This window comes from Lactuca virosa, chromosome 6 (assembly GCF_052849685.1).
Source record: "Lactuca virosa cultivar CGN04683 chromosome 6, Lactuca_virosa_CGN04683_v6, whole genome shotgun sequence".
In the NCBI taxonomy this organism is placed as follows: domain Eukaryota; kingdom Viridiplantae; phylum Streptophyta; class Magnoliopsida; order Asterales; family Asteraceae; genus Lactuca; species Lactuca virosa.
Window position 1 is genome coordinate 277099816 of NC_136431.1, and position 23213 is coordinate 277123028.

Here is a 23213-nt window from a genome sequence, read left to right on the forward strand (position 1 = left end):
CAATTGTGAAACCTTTCGCATTACATTCGGACACAACACATATACATTCCGAAAACTAATAATAATAATATAATGTTTAAATGGACCTCTATTTTATCTTCGTACCCCAAAAAAATTATGCTAATCGCTTGCGATATAAAATGGCCAGGTTCCGGTTGAACCCTCTAAATGATTTCCCTGCGATCAACATCTCTACGAACCAACATAGAAACACCCCATAATCTCATTTATCGTCAGACTATTGTGGTACGTCTGCGCCTTTTTCAAATGTGATTTTGAACCTCTCAAGAGGGATTACATCATTGGGGTTGGGACCCCAAAAATTGATACCAACTACGAATTTGTAGATACGGGATCGCATAGCTATAAACCAAAGATTCATTTCCACAACACTTGTCATCTCCTTTATGACATTCAACGCCCTAAATTTGTGTTTGTGAAATCAAACACAACTATGTACCTAGCAGAATGTCTCTATTTCTTTGCAGACTACTTTTATTTGTACAACCCAATTGTAATAATAAATATAACAAGTCCCTATATATCCTGTTCTTTCTAAATACTGCAAAAGCAAAATAAGTTGAACGTTTTACAACATAATTTACACCACAATAATACCTACACAATTTTGACAAAAAAAAAAAGGTAGCTTTAACAACATTGCTCTTCATCACATAAATTTATGACATTCATGGATTGATTCGAGATTCATAGAATGAGTATGAATCGTGGGCAAGAGTCTGCAACATAATAAAACGTGTTAGAATCCTCTCTCTCTCTCTCTCTCTCTCTCTCTCTCTCTCTCTCTCTCTCTCTATATATATATATATATATATATATATATATATATATATATATATATGCAGTGACACGTGTTGTAAATAGGGTTAAATGCAAGAATTAGCAACGTAACATACTTCTGATTTGTTTATTGTTTGTAGCATCTTACTTTCATTTTTTAATACACAGCAATTCCCAGATTGAAAGTATAATGGAAAGAGAAAAATAAACGAAAGTAGGATGCTATGATACACATAAATAGTGTATTTGTTGGATTTTTTTATAAATAAATAGATGAAATACCTGTTCCTGTGAGCGGAAATACATGAAAGGTGTATAATTGAGGAAATTTGAGACTCTGGAGGTATAAATATCAGCGTACCTGTAGTGGTAGTAGTAGTTTGGAAATTGGAAATTGAAATTGGGTGATTAAAAAGTGAATATAAAATATAGAGAAAGAAAGAAATGTACTTTTCAATCTGTCTCATGAGGTGACTCTTGTCCCACAAGCCTGCACGTGAAAGATATCCCCACCTAACACCAAATAACACATACACATTATATATATATATATATTTGAAGAAGAAAGCATATAGATAAATGTTGATTGATAAATAATAGGGATTCAGTTGAAACCTTTTGCTGAAGTGTTCACCATCTTGTTCCAACATTGGCGCGATTTTTTCATCTAAGCGTTGCATAACAATCAGTAAGTTTTGCACGCTCTCCGTCAGCTCTTTATCATCCATATGAGTAGCAGCTAATGTCTACAAAAAAATTAAAAAAAAATAAAAAATGTATATATTATTTGTAAACTCATATACCCAAATTAAAAAATATGGAAGAATTTCGTATATGCCCTTGCTAAACATGTAAATATCGTATTTGCCCGGTCTAAACTTTAAATATCGTATTTGCCCTTCTTAATGTTTTTTAATATCATATATATCCAAACCTTTTTTTTTTTTTTTTTTTTTAAATTTAATAATCTTTTTTATATTCCTAAATCATTTTAATTTAAGGAAAAAAGTGGATGGACCATAATGCCCTTGGTTCTTAAATCCCTTTTGACTAACCGGACGCATTGTTTCTATTTCTCCCCACCCCTAAATCCCCAATCCCTTGTGTTGTCGATCGCTGGGAACCTCTATCCCCAAGACCAGCTGATGGTTTCAACGGACTTCTGCCTTCGACGGCCCCGGAGGAGCGAAATCTCCGGCAAGCTCAAAGCCTTGTTGGGGTTTTCCGGCAGTGTTATCAGCACCCATCTTCTAGGAACAATTTCCAAAAAGGAAAATATGTAAATTTCAAATTTCTATGGAATTGAATACACAAATTCTGAAACTTTGTTCAAAATTGAATTGAAAGTTGATGATTATGAGAACACAATTCTCAATGGAGTTTTAAATCTGGTCAAAGATCGATTTTAATGTCTCTGCAAGCTAAATGAAATAAGAAGCTAAAGGAAAGGAGACGAGGTGATGAAGGATATGAAAATGGAGGTGGGATTGATTATAATACACGTCCTCTTGACACTATTTTACAGCAATTTCATTGATGGTCTGTTGGTCTCCCGGTGGTAAGAATTGACTTGATTTTACATATATGATCGGTGCCCAACTTACATTAATCATTTTTCTATAATTCACCGGATGGTTAATTCTACAATTGCATGTTAAGATTTATACTGTTGTTTTTATGTTAAATACTTTTCTGCTAATAAGAAGCAGCTGATTCATTTTTCAACATGCTGGTGGTCTTATTCAGTTGGAAGCAGCAATCGTAAGTAACCTGATGTGAACATGTGTTGTACTGGAACCAAGGGCATTATGGTAAATCCACTTTTCTTTTAATTATAATGATTTAAGAATATAAAAAAAGGATTATTAAAGGTTAAAAATAATAAAAAAAACAGATTTGGGTATATATGATATTTAAAAACATTAAGAAGGGTAAATACGATATTTAGATTTTAGGCCGGGCAAATACGATATTTATATGTTTAGCAATGGCATATACGAAATTCTCCCAATATATATATATATATATATATATATATATATATATATATATATATATAGGTAAAGGTTCAAATGAGAACCAAAAAAGGTTAAGAACCGTAAGAACCTCTAATTTTAGATGTTTATAAAGGGTTTAGGGTTTAGGGTTTAGGGTTCTAAACCCTAAACCCTTTATAAACATCTAAAGTTAGAGGTTCTTAACCTTTTTTGGTTCTCATTTGAACCACTCCCTATATATATATATATATATATATATATATATATATATATATATATATATATTTAAGTAATTACTTGAGCAGGACGACCCTTGTTTCTCCTTTGAAGAGCCAAACGAAGTTGATTAAAAAGGTCACCGATAACCTCCTTCTGATTTATTAATTCTACAAGTTTAGCTCGGTGCTCTCGGCTATGAATCAGAGCATTATACTGCAAAAAATACAAACAGACAAATAGCTTTAATTTTGGCTGGTAATTTTGATAATATATTCTTATTTTAGTTTATTATATAATACCTCTTCTTCCAATTCACGACAAATCAATGCTGTCCTCCAGCGAAGATGTACTTTAGATACGCTTACATCTGTATAGATATGATCCCCAACATACAATATTTCATCTCCATGAATGCCTAATGAATTTTCAACCATTTGAGCACTTCCTCCAGAATATAACCCCCCTGCAATCCATCAACTACCCTTAATTAATTCCAACGAACCCCTTACTTTTTTAGGCAAAATAAATAAACAGTAATCTTAAGGTGACATGACTTGTTGTTTTAAAACTTATTTTTATGCATTCAACAGGTTTAGATGTTGCCATGGAAAGAAAGCCCTTACATTTTGATGAGGACAATATTTGAAAAGCTCATTGTATATATGAATTAATACCATGTTCTAGTAACAAAAAAAAACAACATGTCACATTGTAAGGGCTTTCAGTCCCTTTTATGAAACTTCAGGTCTGCTCAGCCTCTCAATCTCAAAGAAAGGGTTAGAACAACAAGTCACCCGATGGGTTTTATCAAAAGAAAATATATATATTATATATAAATAGTTAGGGCAAAATGGGTCAAAAAGCAAGGGGTTTCTAATCGCATTAATTAAATAATTAACGATGAATATCATTTATGGTTGTTTGACCTGGACGAGCCTTGAAACATGGTCGCATAAGGCCATCACTTGTCACCACTTCATATAAAGGGTGTGACATTTGAAAGAATTCTGGCTTCCTAGCTGACACAATCACCTACATCAAAAATATTAAATATATTTTCTTTCATTTTTGAAAACAAAGTCAAAAAGTAAATTCAGGGAAAGTTTGACTAACCATCTCGAATAAATCTCGCCAGTTCATATCATTTGGGAGAAATCTATTAAAAGAATGCCTCATCATTTTGTCTGTATAGATGTAATCTGAGTTGGTGATCAGCAATAACCTTTTACCAGCCTGGTGTTGTCAGATCAGAAAACAAAATTATTATTTTCTTATTAAAGAAAAAAAAATTAGCAGGAAATACCTCCTTCTGGTCAAGAAGTGCTAAAGGTAGCTCTGGATCAGGCTCTACAAACAGCTCTGGCTTCGACATTATCTCATTCTGTAGCATAAAATTAATTATAAAATTACTACTATACTATTCAAGGCTTAAATTAATTATAAATTTACCTTTAGTTGACCTTCTACATGAGCCCTAAAGAGGGCCTTACCAACAGCCTGAAGCAAACGAAAAAATTCATAGATCGATGAAAATCAACATACAAAAGAACTCTAGCAAGTATTTTATTAGAAAAAAAAAAAAAAAAAAGTGTTGTTCTTGCCTTGTAAAGCCCTTCATAATCAAGTACGCCAAGATCCGGTGAAATAATCCCTTCATCCAATCTATCAACCATCTGAAATACAACAACAATGGATCATATTAGTTTTATTTATCTAAAACTGGAAAGATGTCACATATCTGATGGTGGGAATAATGAATTTATATATTAAAAAAAAAACAGAGTGACTACCTACCTGCACATATGCCACTGCTTCTGAGACAGAAAATAGTGTATTGAGAAACTCCCACCGACTTTCATTCCGCAGGTCCACCAGTTCCCTCCCATACATCTCACTTTCAGAAGCACACAATTAACAACCAAATCAAAACATATAAAGTAAATAAATTATCCAACTTCTGTTTTTCATAATATTAAGGTTAAAGGCCACACCTTACAGCTTGGGTGGATAGCAGTTTTGTGCCATGCATAGCCCTCTTCACATAACCAAATCGGTCAGCCTTCACCAAGTTGCCTTTCTCTTTATCTATGACAAGTCCTCTAATAACCTATTAGAAAATAAATCATGATATTATCATCACTAGTAGCATGATAAACTTAGCTTGCAGAGTGAAAAAAGAATTACCAAATCAGGGTCAAAAGCAAGTCCATCAACAGGAAACCCAACATTCTTTAGATTCTCCATGCAATAGTCATAAGCTCTTCCTTCCCAAGCCTTCAAGTTCATAAATTAAAGTCATTTCATTTGCAAACAAAAATGTAAGTACTTGGTAATGGAATGAAAAGGATAGATTATGGAATGCCACTTGGCTTCTTTCATTGAACCACTTGAACAATAAAGCATTTATTTATGTGGTCTTAAATCTTACTTTAGTAAGTAATTACCATCACATTATAGTGCATTAGAGTGTAATCCATGTCATATCCGATTGCAGTGATTGACCGAAGATTTAATGTGCGGCTACAAAATATGCCACGTGGAGAATGCCTAGAAGAAGATGGATCCTGCACAAGAATCATAGTTAGTAAAATCGCTTTCATGTATGATGTATCCCAGACTGTTCATATATCAGCAAGGTGCAAGAGAAAACATGTCTAAACAAATGAGCAAACGTATTAGCATGTTACAAAGTTTAATTCAAAAACCATGTTGAAAACGTTTCTAATTTTGCAATAGTGAGCAAAGAGAGGGTAACTAAGCACTTGATTTTAGCATAAGAAAACATTTGAAACAAAGGGTCTTAAACATTGACCTAAATATAACAATCATGTCAAGGAGAGAAAGAAATAGCAGGACGAACTTGGAACATCATGTAGAAGTCAATCAAGCTCAGTACTTCAATTACAAACGTGCAAGCAAAGAAGGAAGGAAACCTGTATTCCAAGGTCCTTAAGCAAGCCCTCCGCCTCTTTGGCTTGAAACCTGGCAACCTCCTCAATTGGACCTTTCCAAGCAATATCTGTATGGCCATTTATCCCTGCTTCAACACAACATAACATAGACGTGTAAGAATAACGAAGTAATGTTTTAAGCGAAGAACTGGTAGTGTTGCGAGATTCATTCACAGATGGTGCAGTAAAGTAAAGTAGGCAAAGCGTGATCAAGTCTACAATCTAATGAGCAAAGAAAACACATTTAGTGTTTAGGAACAAGGATCAAAGTTCTGAAATCGCAGCTCATATCGAGTTGGTTCTGTTTGAACTTTGAATTATAAGCCATTGGAATTGTAGCAAGGAGAAAAGGGATGATGTATAATAATAAGAATAGGCACCGTATTTGAGATTTAAATCGCCTTTGGTGCTCTGGCCGAGATAATCGAAGTCACAGTTCTGCGAAGAAGTATTAACGGAAAAGATATCATCAGCAGCAGCAGCAGCAGCTCCGCTGGTTATGGCGGAATTGGCGTCAACGGTGCATTGACAATAATGTAGTGGCCGGGGTCTTCTCTTGGTAGTTAAAGTGCTACTGCTGGGAGAAACGGAAACGGAAGCGGAAGCGTAGACTGGAAGAAGAGGGTGCCGGACAACAGCATAGGTCAATGTGATGCCCGCCATTGACAAACACAACTCAATGAGCAGAACTGAAGTGGTACGTTAGGAGGGAATTTTGGGGATGAACTCTGAAGTACTTTACTGATTCTTGTTGCCTTTTTGCCGGATTTGGATCGGATTTCGGATAAGCAACTCTGGATCTCTACCGCTCTACACCCTTGTCCGTCTCGTACATTGGGCTTTCACCTACATGGACCAAGGGGGTTGGGGGCGTTGGGCTTGTGTTTGTTTTCTTTGTTCTTTTTTTAAATATTTTTTATTAGGTTATACCGTTATAGCCGTGATAAACTACGGTTGACTTTTTTAATTAAATTTTATAATAAAATTTTAAAATTATGAATCAATTATTTTAAAATAAAATAATTAGAATATTTAGTTTTTTGTATTTATGTAAAATTATAATCATTAATTTAAATAAATATGTAAAATTATTTTTGAAGCTATATCAGACAGCTTTAGCTTTTATTTGTGAATTAATGAAAAATAATAATATTGTATAATGAAATTATAAAAAAATTATAAAAAAATACAATAACCACGACAAGTGATGTAAATTAAAATTTATATATGGCAAATACGAAATTAAGTTGTTGAAAGAAAAATAAAGACAACATACTTTAAAAAAAATAAGACCTATTGTTTTAGTTTTTTTAGTTTCATGGTAGAAAGAAGAAACGTACCATGGATCCAAAAAAATATATAAGATTCACATTTCATATAATCAAACAAATACATATCATGTTTTTTATAAAGTCAAATGCATATACTCTTACAAACATATTATGCATTTACATATATCATTCACTGTTGCCTCTTCTCCATTTTATCTTTTCAATTTGAAGCATCCTTCCATTTGCAAAAAAAAAAAAAAACAACCTTAACTCAAAACAGGATACGAATCTCCTTTGTCAGTATGTTTTATTTGTTTAACTTTTGTTAATTGTTTCACTTCTTAAGCTATTGTATCCATTTGTATTTTTGATATTGTTATGTGTGTTACTTCTTTGTGTAACATCATTTTTTCATTATTTCTGGTTTAATTCTTATTGAAATTTCCAAAAACATATCATTATTAACATCGTACTTTAAAAAATGACATTTAAACAAATACTATCGTCTTACTTTCATTTTTTTCCCAGAATATCATCTTACTTTAAGTTTGCCAGTTTTATAGAAAAAAGTTGTTTTGAATATCATCCTATTTTAAATTTGACAGTTTTATGGGAAAAAGTTGTTTTTATTATTGACTTTGCGAAAACATTTCATTATTAACATTGTACATATAAAAAATGACATTTAAACAAATGTTTTAGTCTTACTTTAATATTTTGGGAAAAGCATGAATTACCGGTAAAAATGGCGATTTAACCCATTTTTTCCGGTTTACCGGTTTCATTACTTGCCAGTTTCACTAAAGTCCCATTATTTTACCCTAATTTGCGAATAAGTCTCAAACTAAAATTTTGTGATGATTTGGCCATTTTATTCATGTAACATACATTTTATCGGTTTAATTGCTGACTTAGACACCTAGTCATTAAATTAGCTGATAAGATGGATACGATGAGTTATATAATGCTACATTTACTGTAAAATTTGATATTCATCTCATCGGCTCATTTATGACTATGTATCTAGGTCAGCAATGAAACCAATAAAATGTGTGTTTCCAGGAAAAAAATGCAGAAAATGAGTTGATGTATCATGAGATGGATATATTGGGTTACATAAGATTAGATAGACAATTTGATATTTCTTATAAATGTAAAAAATAACGCAGTTGTTGCTAGTTTATGTAATTATTGCAGTCTTTGTTGGATGCATTTTATGTTCCAAAAGAATATACAATACATCAGGATATCAAGTTTTATGTTAAACATAGCATTATATAACTCAACATATCCATCTCATCATCTCATTTAATGACTAGGCGTCCGGGTCAGCAATGAAACCAGTAAAATGTATGTTACATAGAGAAAAGGGCCAAATCACCACTAAATTTTAGTTTAGGACTTATTCGTAAATTAGGATAAAATAATGAGACTTTAATGAAACAGGTAAGTAATGAAACCGGTAAACCGGGAAAAATGGGTCAAATCGCCATTTTTACCGGTAATTCATGCTTTTTCGTAAACAAAATTTAGTTTGAACTTTTTTCGTAAATTAGGGTAAAATTTTAGGACTTTTCTGGAGATTTCCCTAATATTTTCTAGGAAAAAATTGTTTTTATTATTGAATTGTGAAATTATAGATCATTATTAGCATCATACTTTTAAAAAATGACTTTTTTCGGATTCTTTTCAGATGTTCTGGAAAAGTTTTATTTTATCTATATTAGGACTCATTAATAGAACAACAATAAAAAAAATAAAAAATAAAATAAAATAAAATAAACGTTAATAGATACTACATTTTCATTTTCTTTCACATATGACCATTTAACTATTTTTTTCATATTTGGACCAATTACGTAACCTTAATTAATTATTTTCAGTTAAAAGTTTCCTACTTTAAACGAACATAATTGTTTTCATTTTTCGCTAATTTTTTTAATTCTAACAAAATGAACAACCATTAAAGACACATGGGCATAATGGTGATTTTTTGGGACCATTACTATAAAAAAAAATTAACAATTTGTGTGATTAATCTTTTTTTGTTCTGTCATATATAGCATCCTACTAACATTAACCTTGAAATGTCTAACCTTTATAGGTAGGCATTCTATAAATTGAGTTTTTTTTTTTACATATTTTTGGACCAACAAACCGACCTATCTCCTCTGTTTCTCCTTTCAATATCATAGTTTGGTTTGCCACACCAGCTTTCACAAGAGCCTTATTTGGATCAAAACCTTTGGAAACTATAAAAGTAAGATGGGATTGAATTCCTTCATTGCGTAATTATATCATTTGATGTTAATGTCTTTCAAAAGTAATTAGTTGTTTGTGTGCTTGGTATGCGCAACTCAACATGTAGAAATAAAGAAAGATGGGATTGAATTCCTTCCAAATAATAAGGAATGAATAGTTAATTCTATAAATGATGGAATGTCATATTCCAAAACAATTGAACTCCATGAATTTGGAATATTGAATTCCAATTCAAGTTCCACCATGGAATCCATTATGTCATTAATGACACAATCTACACACCAAACAACACATTAAGTTATTAGTTGCAAAAAGTTTTTTTTATCTCTTCTGAAACCTATTTCATTGGATAATATCTTTTTATTTTGATTTTGATTATCTATTAACATTAATTTTATTAAAAAAGATAATAAAACCATAAACTTCTTTATATTAATATTGGACCACTATTGCTATGAAAACAAAACAGGGACCGTTTTTAACAGTATTTACTATTTCTATGTAATCATAGTATTTAGTTAATATTATTGTCTTTTCTTCTGGGATAATAATAAAAGTAGAATGCTATTTTTAAAAAAGATAATAAAACCATAAACTTCTTTATATTAATATTGGACCACTGTTGCTATGAAAACAAAACACGGACCGTTATTAACAGTATTTATTATTTCTATGTAATCATAGTATTTAGTTAATATTATTGTCTTTTCTTCTGGGATAATAAAAAAAGTAGAATGCTATTATAGGATTCACAATTATTGAAACTGCATTGATACAATTAGATACAACACATATGAAAACCACACACATATAGAAACAAACGAAATAAACATGAAAGAAATAATATAGTATTCAAAAAAACTCCAACACCATAAAACAATATAAAGTACTTGTTCCAAAATTGAGACTGTCTAAAAAACAACCAACAACCATCTACAAACCATTATCCAAAATATCAAAAACTGCAAAAAAAAAGGAAAACAAACATCCCACAAACCAATACCAAATAATTTAAGACTCATTAAAAACACCAACACACTCTATTTCTCTTTCTTTGGAACCAAAAGAGGAGTGTTGTCATCGCTTGAGAATCGTTTTGGCTTTATTGTTGATAAAACATCGGGTGAATCAACATCATACACCTCATTCAAATTGCGCTTTATGTAGCGCCCGCAGATTCGGGCTAGTCAATTTAGAGACGATAAGCGTCAAAAATGACTTTTTTATAGAGGATTATTTAGAATAAATAACCTTAACTAAGTTGTAGTATATGTCACAAGGTTTCCGTACATATAAAGAACGTCGAAATCCGAGTTATAACGAAGAAGTTATGACCTGTCGAAGTTTCGCGACAAAACCGGCACGACACCGGGAATCGTAAAAAGTGAGTTTATGATAGACTACTTTTTAGCCTTAGGTTTCTAAAAGAAAGTTGACGTCTCCACCTTCGCGTGGATATAAAGAACATAAAAAATGGAGCTCGTATGCAAAAGTTATGGCCTTCCGAAGATGCAGCTGTCTAAGGGCATGACACGTGGCAGAAACCCTAGTCGCCTTAAATCACGACGTGAAACGTGTCAGAGACACTAATCGAGGCTAGAAAACACGCGTTAAAGCTACGAGATGACTCATGGAAGTTCACGACGTGAACCTATCATGTTCACGACGTGAATGGGCCCAGAACACCCTATAAATAGCGATCGAGACCCTTTCATTCCTTACACCTTCTACTTTCTTTCTCTCTCGTTTTCTGAAGCCGTTCCACGTCCCGAGCCCGACGATTACGAACCGCCGACCGTTTCTAGTTAAATTCTGTCAACTCACGCTAATAAGGTGAGTACATATTATTTTCATCTTACACATAGATATGAAGTATTTTATATAAATTACGTGCTATGTGTGCATATTATCTGTATACTTGGTATCTATGATGGATGAACAATTTTATAAATGTTTTAATTTATTTAAATTGTATATGTATTTTATATCTACAAATATGTTGGGTAAAACATGGGTAGATGAATTAGATGATGTGTGATGAAATAAAAATTGATGAGAGGTATCGATGTTTAAGACGATCTAGTCATCTAGCAGAGTATAGACATAGTTATTTGTTATTAATCTGGGAGTATGGATTAGGTATTTTTGAACTATGTGTTCATCCGTTAAGTATCATGTACAAAGTTCTTCTTTTTGACACTATTGTGTGTCGGGGTACGGGAGCGTACGGAAGTACTTTATTAGTATTTTCCCTATACTTTTTATTTTGAAGAGCTTTGGAGTCTTCGTTTCTTTTATGAAGTGATCGGACGAGCTTCATATGTCAGCGTTTCCGTTCACGATATTCAGACCACTGCTAGGCAAAGTTCGATGTCGGATAGGGTGAGTCTGGGGGTAAAATACCTCACGATATTCAGACCACTGGGGTGAGTCTGGGGGTAAAATACCTCACGATAATCAGACCACTGCTAGGCAAAGTTCGATGCTGGATAGGGTGAGTCTGGGGGTAAAATACCTCACGATATTCAGACCACTGCTAGGCAAAGTTCGATGTTGGATAGGGTGAGTCTGGGGGTAAAATACCTCACGATATTCGGACCACGGCTAGGCATTGTTCTCTAGATAACTACCCCTGACTTAATTGTCTTGTGGTTCTTTCTTTTACGAACGAAGGTTCGTGGTGAAAATTATTTCATTCCCCTCATTTGATGTCTTTATCGATCCTCGTTTGCTGCTAGGGAATTTCCGAAGCAGCTTCGTCAGTTTGTTGTTCATATCGATCCTTTAAGCTAGATCTTGTAAGATCATTGTATATGATCAGTACGTGGGGATCGACGTTCGTTAGTGCTTGGAGTATAAACCTCGGGCAGCGATGGACTTCGTGCCTATTCCTTAGGATAATCCTTAGGAATGAAGGATAGATGATTCTTAGGGTAGATCCTTAAGATTAAAGAAGATAATGGGGATGGGTAATTGGGTTGATTGTTTGATGATTAAATATAATAATTATATTATTGTGGGTTGAAAACGCTATGTACTCACCAGGTTTCCCAACCTGACTCACTCAAGTTTATTTGTATCACAGGTGTCGATACGAAACTACTTTACACTGAGAGATTTAAAGGAGATGTAGATCACTAGTGTAAATAAATGTAAAGTCTGTTTATGCTTATGTTTCAGTATTGACGATGACATCCCAAAGTTTTAATATGAACAAAATACATTTCTTCGGAAATGCTTTGGTAATATATTTATCATGTTTTTATGGGAACAAATTCCGCAACATTTTTATTAAAAAAAAGTACTCTGATTTTCAAATAAAGCATAAACAAAATCGGTCTTTTCTGGCCGTGAAATTTGGGGATGTCACACTTTAGATCAATTGTGTTGTTAAAAGGCTTAGGGGCTATTTGATAGTTGCTTACCGAGTAAGATCTGACTGAGTTTGAAGCTCTGACTGCATATGCTTCTGACTAAAACTATGTTGTTTGATTATGCATCTGACTGGGCGTTGAAAATGACTATTTTACCCTTCTGTTTTGTTTGTGCTTAATTAAATGCATCTGTTTTATACAAAGCATTGGACATCATTACGGTGCTTGGCCCAAAATTGGGCCTTCAGCTGAATATTAAGAAAATCGAGCTCTTTTGGCCCTCGTGTGATGGTAGGAAGCTACGGGAGGGGCTATTTCCGGCGAACATCGGGAGGCCTCCTTTGGGGGTGAAACTTCTTGGGGGAGCTGTTAGTAGAGATGCTAGTTTCATTCGCAGCTTAGCCATAAAGAGAGCCGAAAACGCTGTGAATTTGATGCGCCTTCTTCCACAATTGTCTGACCCACAGAGTGAGCTCCTTCTTCTTCGGTCTTGTATGGGTATTGTTAAGCTTTTCTTTGGGTGGAGGACGTGCCAACCCGTTCACATGGAGGAGGCGGCAATATTCTTTGACAATGGATTGCGCGGGGCGATTGAGGACATTGTGGTTTGTGGGGGCCCTTTCTTTGGTGACATACAATGGCGAATTGCTTCCTTACCCATTAGGTTTGGGGGGTTGGGTTTATACTCGGCAGTAGAGGCTACCTCTTATGCTTTTGTTGCCTCAAGAGCCCAATCTTGGGTATTGCAAGACCACATCTTACAGGATAGCGGTATACATGGTATGGATTCTGATTATGATTGTGCCTTGACATCTCTTCGCAACAAGCTTCCAGATTTTGACCTTAACAATTTTACTACTAAAGACACCACCCCCCCTAAATCCCATAATACACTGGCGAGTGCCCTTTTTCGTAAAATTGTCCAAGATATGGAAGTGCATCTCGACATGACGGCTCGGCAGAAAGCGGTTGTCCAGTGCTTACGTGCACCACATGCTCAAGATTTTCTTCTGGCTATCCCTATAGATGGGCTTGGCCAACACATGTCTCCCGTGGAGTATCGTACTATTCTCAAATATCGACTCATGATTCCCATATTCCCAGCTGATGAGATATGTCCTGTGTGTCGCAAGACATGTTTGGACTCTTTTGGAGAGCATGCAGTTCACTGTAAAGAACTCCCGGGGTTCAAATACAGGCACGATATGGTTAGGGATGTTTTGTTTGACATATTTAAGCGTGTCGGGGTTTCCGCTAAGAAAGAGGCACCTGTTAATTTCTTGACTGACCCGACAGAAGGAAGGTCAACCCTCAGACCGGCTGACATTTTGATTTTTGGATGGGTCGGAGGGAAACATGCATGTGTGGATCTTACAGGGGTATCCCCTCTCGTGGGCCTGAGGGCTGGGGGTTTCACGGCGGGACATGCTGCTTTTAAAGCAGCTACAGGCAAAGTCACCAAACATGAGAAATCGTGCATGGAAAATCAACAAGTGTTCATACCATTTGCATTTGATACGTTTGGTTTCCTCGCACCGGATGCGTTAGAGCTTCTTAAAAGAGTACAACGAATCATGCATAGTAATGTTATATCTCCTAGATCTTCGGATGTAGTCTTTAAAAGAATTAGCTTTACCATTCAAAAAGGCTTAGCGGCACAGCTTATTGCCCGTTTGCCATCTCACACATTGTATGATGACAACTAAAAAATGATTTTTGATTATCTATGGAAAGATATCTTTTGTTTTAAAAAAAAAATTATACAATATCCGAATAAAATTTATAAAACTAATGATTAGTTATACAAAATATCATAAAAATTCAAATTAAATGTAAATAATTTCAAAGTTTATAAACAACAAATCTTACCAAAGCTTATGAACAACAATACATTCGAGTTATTAACAAACATAACCAAATAACAAACAAAAGATCACATATATCTTCCACACATATAAGTACTATGCAACAAAATTCCAGCAAACGATTTTTAACCACTTGGATGATCTCGAATAGATTAGCAACAATTAATAATTATTAGTATGTAACATCAACTTTAGGGGCATTTTAGTCCAAACCCAGACAATTTTAGCAGCACCATGAAGAACCTGACCAACAACTCCGATGATGTAAGATGCAAAAAGATAAGATATATTTGGAATAGAGTAGCCTCATAACTAGCACCAATAACAACACCTGCAAAATAAATATGAACACCAAATAAGCCCATATCCCAAGTACACGTAGTAGGACATGAAAGAACACACAGTGAACATCCCACCATAGAGTATTCATATCATAATAGTTGAAATTGATATACCTGTGGTGAAATCAGCATCGATTTCTGTTGGGGAAGGTCCGATTTTAGCATCAGTTTCAGACGATGCCGCCAAGGAGATAGACTTGCACGCCACTCATCTCTAATTTCTGAATGGAATCAGAAAATTGGCGATTCAACCTATTGAATTTTACGATGGTAGTCTTCGCTTTTGGTGAAATCAACATCGATTTTAGATGTGGAAGAGAGGTGTAGCAGGGGCAAGGGGTGATTTGGTTGTTGGTGTGCTCAAGAACGAGGAGATAGACGCGTTTACGGAAAAGGGCATCAACGGAAGTTTTCCAGTCAACTATAATTTTAGGATGACTCGGTAAGATATAAAACGACCCGGTCAGAGCTATAAAATGTGTAAAACAAACAACATGATTGGGCCGACTAAGATGATATCTCTTACTGGACCAGTAAGAGGCTTATCAAACAAGCCCTTAATTGGACTCATCACGGTTGATTTTTCTAAAGTCGAAGGAGTTACATTATCTCCGGTCTAAGAAGCACAATCCTAAAGTTGAACAAATAATTTTTGGTTAGTTGTCTTTCAACTCGAGAGTAAATGTTAAATATTTTCATTAACAATCTCAAGTGGGAGTATTTATATAATATATACCTTTACAACTTTTATATCATCTGAATATGAGACATTGGTTTATTGATTATATGATTGGGATCCACCACCATTCATAATAAAATGTCAATCGTAAAGGTTAGTTAGTTAGCAATATAAATTATATTAAATACTATTGGAGTTAGGGTATATACCAAAGTTTCAACTTTGCTCTCTAATTCAGAAATTATTCCAGCATCTTCAACAATTTTGTTAATAGAATATAAGTTGGGCAGGTTTGTTACATTGTAAGTTGTAACTTCAACTAAGAAAGCTGCTTTTCGTTGTTTCAAAACGTTTAATTCAGGTGGGCACATAGCCAAACTATCACCTCTCTATTGAGCAAAAAAATGTATAAATACATAGATAAGAAAAAGGCATATAATAAAGATATTATACCTTCTTGACTATATAGACTAAATCATTCGCACTTAAATCCAACATTTTCCTCGCATCTCTATCAAAAAGTGATATGGAAATCGTTCATGTACCATCCTGAACATTGATAGGGATAAGATACCTGTATGAAAAAGAAGAATCAAAATAAATTTACATGTCTGAACAATACAATAAAGTAGATTAATAAAAAAATAATATGTAAAATGTAAAATGTAGAAAAAGTAAATAGTTAAAGTGCAAGATTATAATATACCTTCAATGGTTGGACGACATCACAAACATTTTTTATTTCCAAATCACTTTGAATCCAATGATTTTTTTATTTCCAAATCACTTTGAATCCAATGATTTGATGAAAAAGTCTGACTTGACAGTACAGTAATACTACTTCCAGATTTCATACATCCATCAACACCTACAAACCTATATTATGTAATTAAATGATTAAAATATAAATATGAAGATTAACAATTATGTATATCATAAAACTTAAAAAATAATAATAATAAAACTAACTTTTTTCCGGTACTCGTTAATCTCCTCAATATCAGCATTAACCAACAATTTAGTAGAGTCGTAATAAGATTGAACTCCAACACGATCTGAAAAGAAAAAATAAAAAATAAAAAAACATATATTTTTCATACCAAAGTACATATTTGAATATTATCACAAACCATTCCAACCATTAAGGGCAACAAACTCGACAATTATGATAACACATGAAACATCTGTGTTTTTTGTCAAAAAATCACTTAGCTGATGGGCTTGAAATCCATACAAAGTAATTCTAAGCTCTGTACCCCTGTAATAATAAAGTTCAATTTCTAACATAATAAACAACATATACATATATAAGAAATAAGATATAAAGTGAAGGTTAAAGAACTCACTCTAAGTTAACTTGATGTTGTGCTTTGATTGATTTGAGTTAGATGCATCAAGATCGCGACGTGAAACGATATGTCCGATTACATCTAATAATGATAAAAAGAATAACGTGACTTATAGGGATAATGAAAATAATGTAAAAAAAAACAAGTAAAAAAACTAACCAAAACATGACTTTTTGGGACAGTTTTGCTGTAAAATTGATCCAAAATCAACAAAAACAAAAATATGAACTGGACATCGAAAATCATTACATCTCTAACAATGGTATCCCATTGCAAAACAATATGATGCTCTTGTTCAGTAATATTAAAACCATATCCCATCATAGCCATGTTTGGATTCTTTATCATTAAAGTGTCTCCAGCATTCAGAAGATGTTGGAACCTATGGAATTGACTGTTGAAAACACGACATTGAATCTTTGTGCTCTATAGACAAAATAAGAAGGTTAGTAAATGATATAAAATAAATATAAATAAAGGTAAATATAACTACTTCAAGTAACATGTTCATCCATAAGGATCATTTCAATGGACAAGATTTGTGTTTTAAACTTTGGTATGAAATTCCACATGCTAACTATTCAAACTTTAAAAGTGGTATCACGTGGCACCACACCAATGTCATTCAAGTAGGTGATGGTTAAAGTAGACATGATGCTGAAAGTAAATAGTGTAGAAAAGGAGTTAAGTAAAAAGTATACAAACGATAATTGTTTTAGGTAATGTTGGCATTCATTTAGCATTCCTGAAAATGTATCCAATTTATAGGATTGTAATTTCCAATTATACTCTTTTTGATTTTTGTAGAAAAAAAGTTATGAAACAAAGTATGATAGTATTAAAACATTATTGAAAGTACATTGCAGAAATCGAATGCAGCTTTGAACTTTGGTACCTCGAAGAAACAAGGGAAGTAAATAGGGTATCGGTTTTAAGTTTCTGAGAATAAGATATTAGTTGATTTATTTCTAAGAATTGAATAGTTTCCAATTGAAATGTCTATTTTGTAGGTACGCAAGTATGCAACTTTTAGGCGGGAATATGGCATGTAGCATTGTACAATAACAAAGTCATTATGTTTAGCAAATAAAAAGCCTAAAATCAAAGGATGATAAAAACTGGAAATCTTTGAAACCGGTATTTGATTCCTAATCTTATGGTAGTCGTAATTATCGTAATTTGTATTTGTAATTTTATTATTGATTGATGTTGATTTGTTATTGATATTGATGTTTCGTAATTGAAAACCGATAATGCGGGAAATGCCTCTTCACATGACACGTGGCAAATGATGAGTTGGAGGGCGATGAAGATGACATGTGTAATGAAGGAACTATTCATTTATTAGTAAGGGTAGATTGAATTGAAATGCAAATAAATAGAAAATAGTTAAAATGAATTATGAAAACTTTAATGTGTTAGTTGAGAAATACATGTAATTAGTTAAGATGATAATAATAAATTTCAAAATTGCCAAAAAGTAAAAAAAAAAAATAGATTCCAGAAATCAAACTGACCAAATAGTAAAAAAAAAAAATAGACGATAGTTTTCATAACTCCATAAACCAGTAGAAAGATTAATTTTGTAAATCTTATGTGTTCTTGAGCCAATTGAACCATTGACTGGTCCTGCCAACCCATGATCTTAACACAAGTATACCAATATAGATTGTCGCCATAAATCGTTGTATTTTTTATTTAGAAACGTTAAAATAACAGATAAATTATGTTCATCTATATTAAAAGAAATGTTTATATTTTTTTTCAGAAACGTTAAAGTAACAGATTAGATATGTACCTAATGGAGACTGAAGGTTGAAGCCTATGGACGAACCGATTGGAAGATGACAGATACAAAATGCGGAACTCGTAGAAGGTCTGGAACAGTTTAAGTTTAAGAAAGAAGGGAAGAAAATATGTATTGGTTTCAATATATGGTTTCAATATATGGAGTCAGATTACAAAAGATTTTGAAAATCCCTGAAATGTTGGGATGATAAAACTTGAAAACAGAAAATTATGGAATGCTATCAAAATAAAATCCATTTATTTTTTGAAAGTTATTATGGAATGCTTAATGATTTCGTTTGACCACCGTAACTATTGAAAGTCAAGTATTAAATGGTATTTAAGTGATTAGTTATTTACTTATTCAAACGATTTTGTATTAATATCACATATTTAAAATTTCGGATTTTTTGTGAATGTGTGAAATGTTGACAATTGACAATAGTTGGCATGGCATTAGAGGAAGATGACAAATGGACATGAAAACTATTGTTTTATTAGTTAGGGTAGATAGGGTAGAAGTGTTTATAATGTTAGTTATAAGATTTTATAAAAAAAAAATGTTTATATCAAGCAAGGGGCTAGGGCGTTGGACTTGTGTTTGTTTTTTCTTTTCTTTTCTTAAATTTTTAAGTGTTTATTATGTTAGTTATAAGATTTTATAAAAAAGATGTTTATATCCTCCGATAAGCAAGAGGTTGGGGCGTTGGGCTTGTGTTTGTTTTTTCTTTTCTTTTCTTAATTTTTAAGTGATTATTATGTTAGTTATAAGATTTTATAAAAAAGACGTTTATATCAGTGTTGTAAAAATTCTAATTAATCTCCGAGTAATCTCTAGGTGCTACCCGACCGATTCGAGGGTGCCTAACGATTAATCTGTGTCTACACAATGAACGAAACAGTAGAAAATGATGAAATTTTAACACTTTGAAGAAGTTAAATCTCAGTAGAAACTATTTGAGGAATGATTAGTGTTGTATTAATCATATTAACTTATTGTGTTATGATGTTAGTGACATTTACGAACGTTATGGTACTAGTCATATTTGTTTTTTAAAATTCAACGAATTAGCAATTTATAGTCTCTGATTAATCCCCGCCTAGCCGATTAATCATTTAACCTTAGTCCACCGACTTATGTCAATCGTTTTTTACAAATATGGTTTATATTAATATATGGGGTGTGATAAAAAAAGCTATAAGATATAAAAAAAATTATGTTTGGCAAATTATTTATAATTGTAAAATGATAAAAAAAAGGTGATGAAAAGAGGGAATAGGAGGAAAATGAGTATAAGATTGTTAATGATAGTATAGTCTTTTTATTTAAAAAATAAAAAGATAATCATAAAAAGTTTCAAGAATGAGAAGGGAATGATATTTTAAAAACGCTTTATTATATATATACAATTAAAAGTGCACAAGCTTATGAACACTAACCGACTTAGGGGTCGTTTGATAGTTGCTGACTGAGTTAGAGCTGACTGGGTTAGAAATGCTGACTGAGTCCACATCTGATTAAGTTTATGCTGTTTGATTATTTCTCTAATTGATTGTGCTGAATCATTAAAATGACCATATTACCCTTATGTTGTCGATTGTGCTAGATAAAATAATTAAAAAAAAATACAAACTATCACATAAAATCCCAATTAAACATACATCATTTAAAATCCAAATATAAAGTGTCATACAAAATCCAAATACAAAATGTCATACAATACCATGACATACCAATCAATAACATAACAAACCATAACATATAAATGCAAAACACTTAACATTCCATAACATATAAAGCCAACAACAAAAATCTGTAAAAGTCAAACAATGAACTATAATATACTAAAGTCAAACAATTAATCCAAAAATCTCTAAAAAAAATCCATCACATGTTGGGTAAAACTTAGGAATATAAAATTTATAAACTCAAAACATTCTGTAATGGATTTGGAAGTAGTTGTATCTCCATGTCTTGGTATGTGTAAATTGGCCCACATTTGCTAATTTATTATATCCTTTTGAAGATAATGTTTGCTCATTGCTCTTGTCACTAATTAATGGAACATGAACATCACTGTCCTTCAATCGAAGTCCCCATTTGCAATAAAGTTTTTATAAATTATTGTGTGTGGCAGGTTCATTCAGAATCAAACATAAAAAACGGATTTTATACATCATAAAAAAATGATGCGATGATCACTTATGGCCTCGAGTAAAAAAAAAACCAAGAAGAAGAAGAAGATAACCTGCTGATGTCGATTTCAGAATTGAAGTCGTCCACACTTATTGAGAAAACGTCGAAGCAGGAGGAATCGCCTGAGGAATGTGATGCGTGATTTCTGTTTTAGGGCGCAAGGGCACAAACGGGAATATGAGGTTTTTTTTTTCGGTCAGCGTTGTTTTTGTGGGGGACCGAGTCAGCCAATGGGTCAGCTATTGCCGACCGAATCAGTAATTTTGGAGGCCCATCAAACAGTCTGACTGCTGACCCAGTCAGCAGTCAGCTCTGACCGGTCCGGGTAAGTGCAAAACAAACGACCCCTTACCTAGTAACTGTTCATCAGCTTGTGGCTAAATACGTGTACAGTCGTCGACTCACCGTCTTTGTCCTCCAATTACAATGTTCACTGTCTCCTCTGTTTACCATTACACCAGTTTAAGCTCATAGTCATTCTCCATCTTCATTTTTTTGCATCCAAACAAATATTTATGGCAGCGGCGATGCCTCCGAGATCGGCGAAGAAGACGGTGTGATGTCGATCGCTACATGTCACCACGTTGAAGCGAACCATCAAAGAACGCTTCTCGTCTGCTTCTTATTCTGAACTGGACACTTTAATCCTCTCTAAGGTTTATCTCCTTTTTTTTCTTTTTATTTTGTTGAATTGATTCCTATGATACATTAATTAACATGGGGTTCCTTTTGCCTCTTCTTCTATTTGGTTGTTGGAAATATTTTCATGTCATTGTCACTTGAAATAAGTTGAGTGTTGATTTACATTTTCTAATAAATATTATCAATATGTTTCAGTTCATGGATGTGACATCCCCATTTTCACGGACAGAAAAGACCGATTTTGTTTATGCTTTATAAAAATCAGAGTACTTCTTTTAATAAAAATGTTGCGGAATTTGTTCCCAGAAATACATGATAAATACGTTATCAAAGCATTTCCGAAGAAATGTATTTTTATTCATTTTAAAACATTTGGGATGTCATCGTCAATACAGAAACATGAGCATAAACAAAACTTACATTTATTTACACTAGTGATCTACATCTCTTTTAAATCTCTCAGTGTATAGTAGCTTCGTATCGACACCTGTGATACAAATAAGCTGGAGTGGGTCAGGTTGGTAAACCTGGTGAGTACATAGGGTTTTCAACCCACAATAATATAATTATTATATTTAATCATTGTAACTTCTATGTTTCTTCAAATGCGTCTCTAACTCCTGGTCTTCTTGACTGCAAGCGGTGCTTGATCTTGCACCCGTTCTCTATGCCTCGTTAGACTTTCAATCATGACCTTCATGTCACAACCTCGCTCTTTATCAGAGACTTCTTCTTCTTCTTAACTTAAGATAAGTTTATTTGATTACTACAATGGACAGATGTGTCATATTCTAATGACCTATCATCGTATGTTGCAACGTTCAGACTCAAGTCTCTTAAAGTCAAATTTTGGAATGGAATATACTTTCCTTCATGTTCTGATCACATCTTAAAAGGTAGCATTTCTAGCTACAGGAAACTGTCGCGATATCTCTACTGATCGCTTTGATTATCTTTTATTTCAATCTCCCGACTTAAGTCGGATGTTACATCGAACTTGGTTCTCTGAACCACGTAACATACTCATCTTAGTCGGACTCGATTTGATATGACCACTAGGGTCAGAATAACAATCATCTTCTTAGTCATTACTGAAATGATGGTAACGACATACTTGAATAAAACGGAATCAATTACTAGCTTCTTGGTAATCTTGTGACTTTACCTGATCTAAGTGCGAGTCTTGTGCTTCCGGTAGTATAGGCCTCTACTACCATTCACACCTACTCATACTCGTCCCAAGTATTGTCTCAGAGTTTTCCAATTAACCATACAAAAAAAATCACATAACAACTTGACACATCAGATAACAAAACCAGAGTTTATATTATTTCTTGAAACTATTACATAGGTGTTCAAGTTTACCCTATACTATGCCTCTAATAGGCTACATCGTATGATACTATCCCCTTGGCTACTTCATAACTCGATCTTCGGATATGGAATCCTCATCCTCGATTCCTCGCGTTGTTTTCTG

The 23213-nt window shown here is 33.3% G+C and overlaps 1 protein-coding gene and 1 long non-coding RNA gene across 2 annotated transcripts; both read right to left on the reverse strand.

Moving 5' to 3' along the window:
- Positions 1 to 381: 381 nt before the first annotated feature.
- LOC145120026 (HAD-superfamily hydrolase, subfamily IG, 5'-nucleotidase) lies at positions 382 to 6720 on the reverse strand. The gene is made up of 17 exons (XM_079055813.1): positions 6349 to 6720; positions 5951 to 6054; positions 5462 to 5581; positions 5202 to 5291; positions 5009 to 5124; positions 4812 to 4911; positions 4619 to 4690; positions 4467 to 4514; positions 4321 to 4398; positions 4131 to 4250; positions 3944 to 4049; positions 3317 to 3480; positions 3096 to 3230; positions 1417 to 1547; positions 1252 to 1314; positions 1084 to 1162; positions 382 to 740 (listed from the first exon to the last, which is right to left on the reverse strand). Exons 1-17 carry the CDS (start codon positions 6629 to 6631, stop codon positions 690 to 692), a joined length of 1860 nt encoding a protein of 619 aa, XP_078911939.1. The 5' UTR covers positions 6632 to 6720; the 3' UTR covers positions 382 to 689.
- An 8003-nt stretch (positions 6721 to 14723) lies between these two features.
- On the reverse strand, positions 14724 to 15515 carry LOC145120596 (uncharacterized). Its single transcript, XR_013714249.1, has 2 exons — positions 15196 to 15515; positions 14724 to 15071 (listed from the first exon to the last, which is right to left on the reverse strand). It is a non-coding gene; the product is annotated as an uncharacterized LOC145120596 (long non-coding RNA).
- Between the last annotated feature and the right edge of the window lie 7698 nt (positions 15516 to 23213).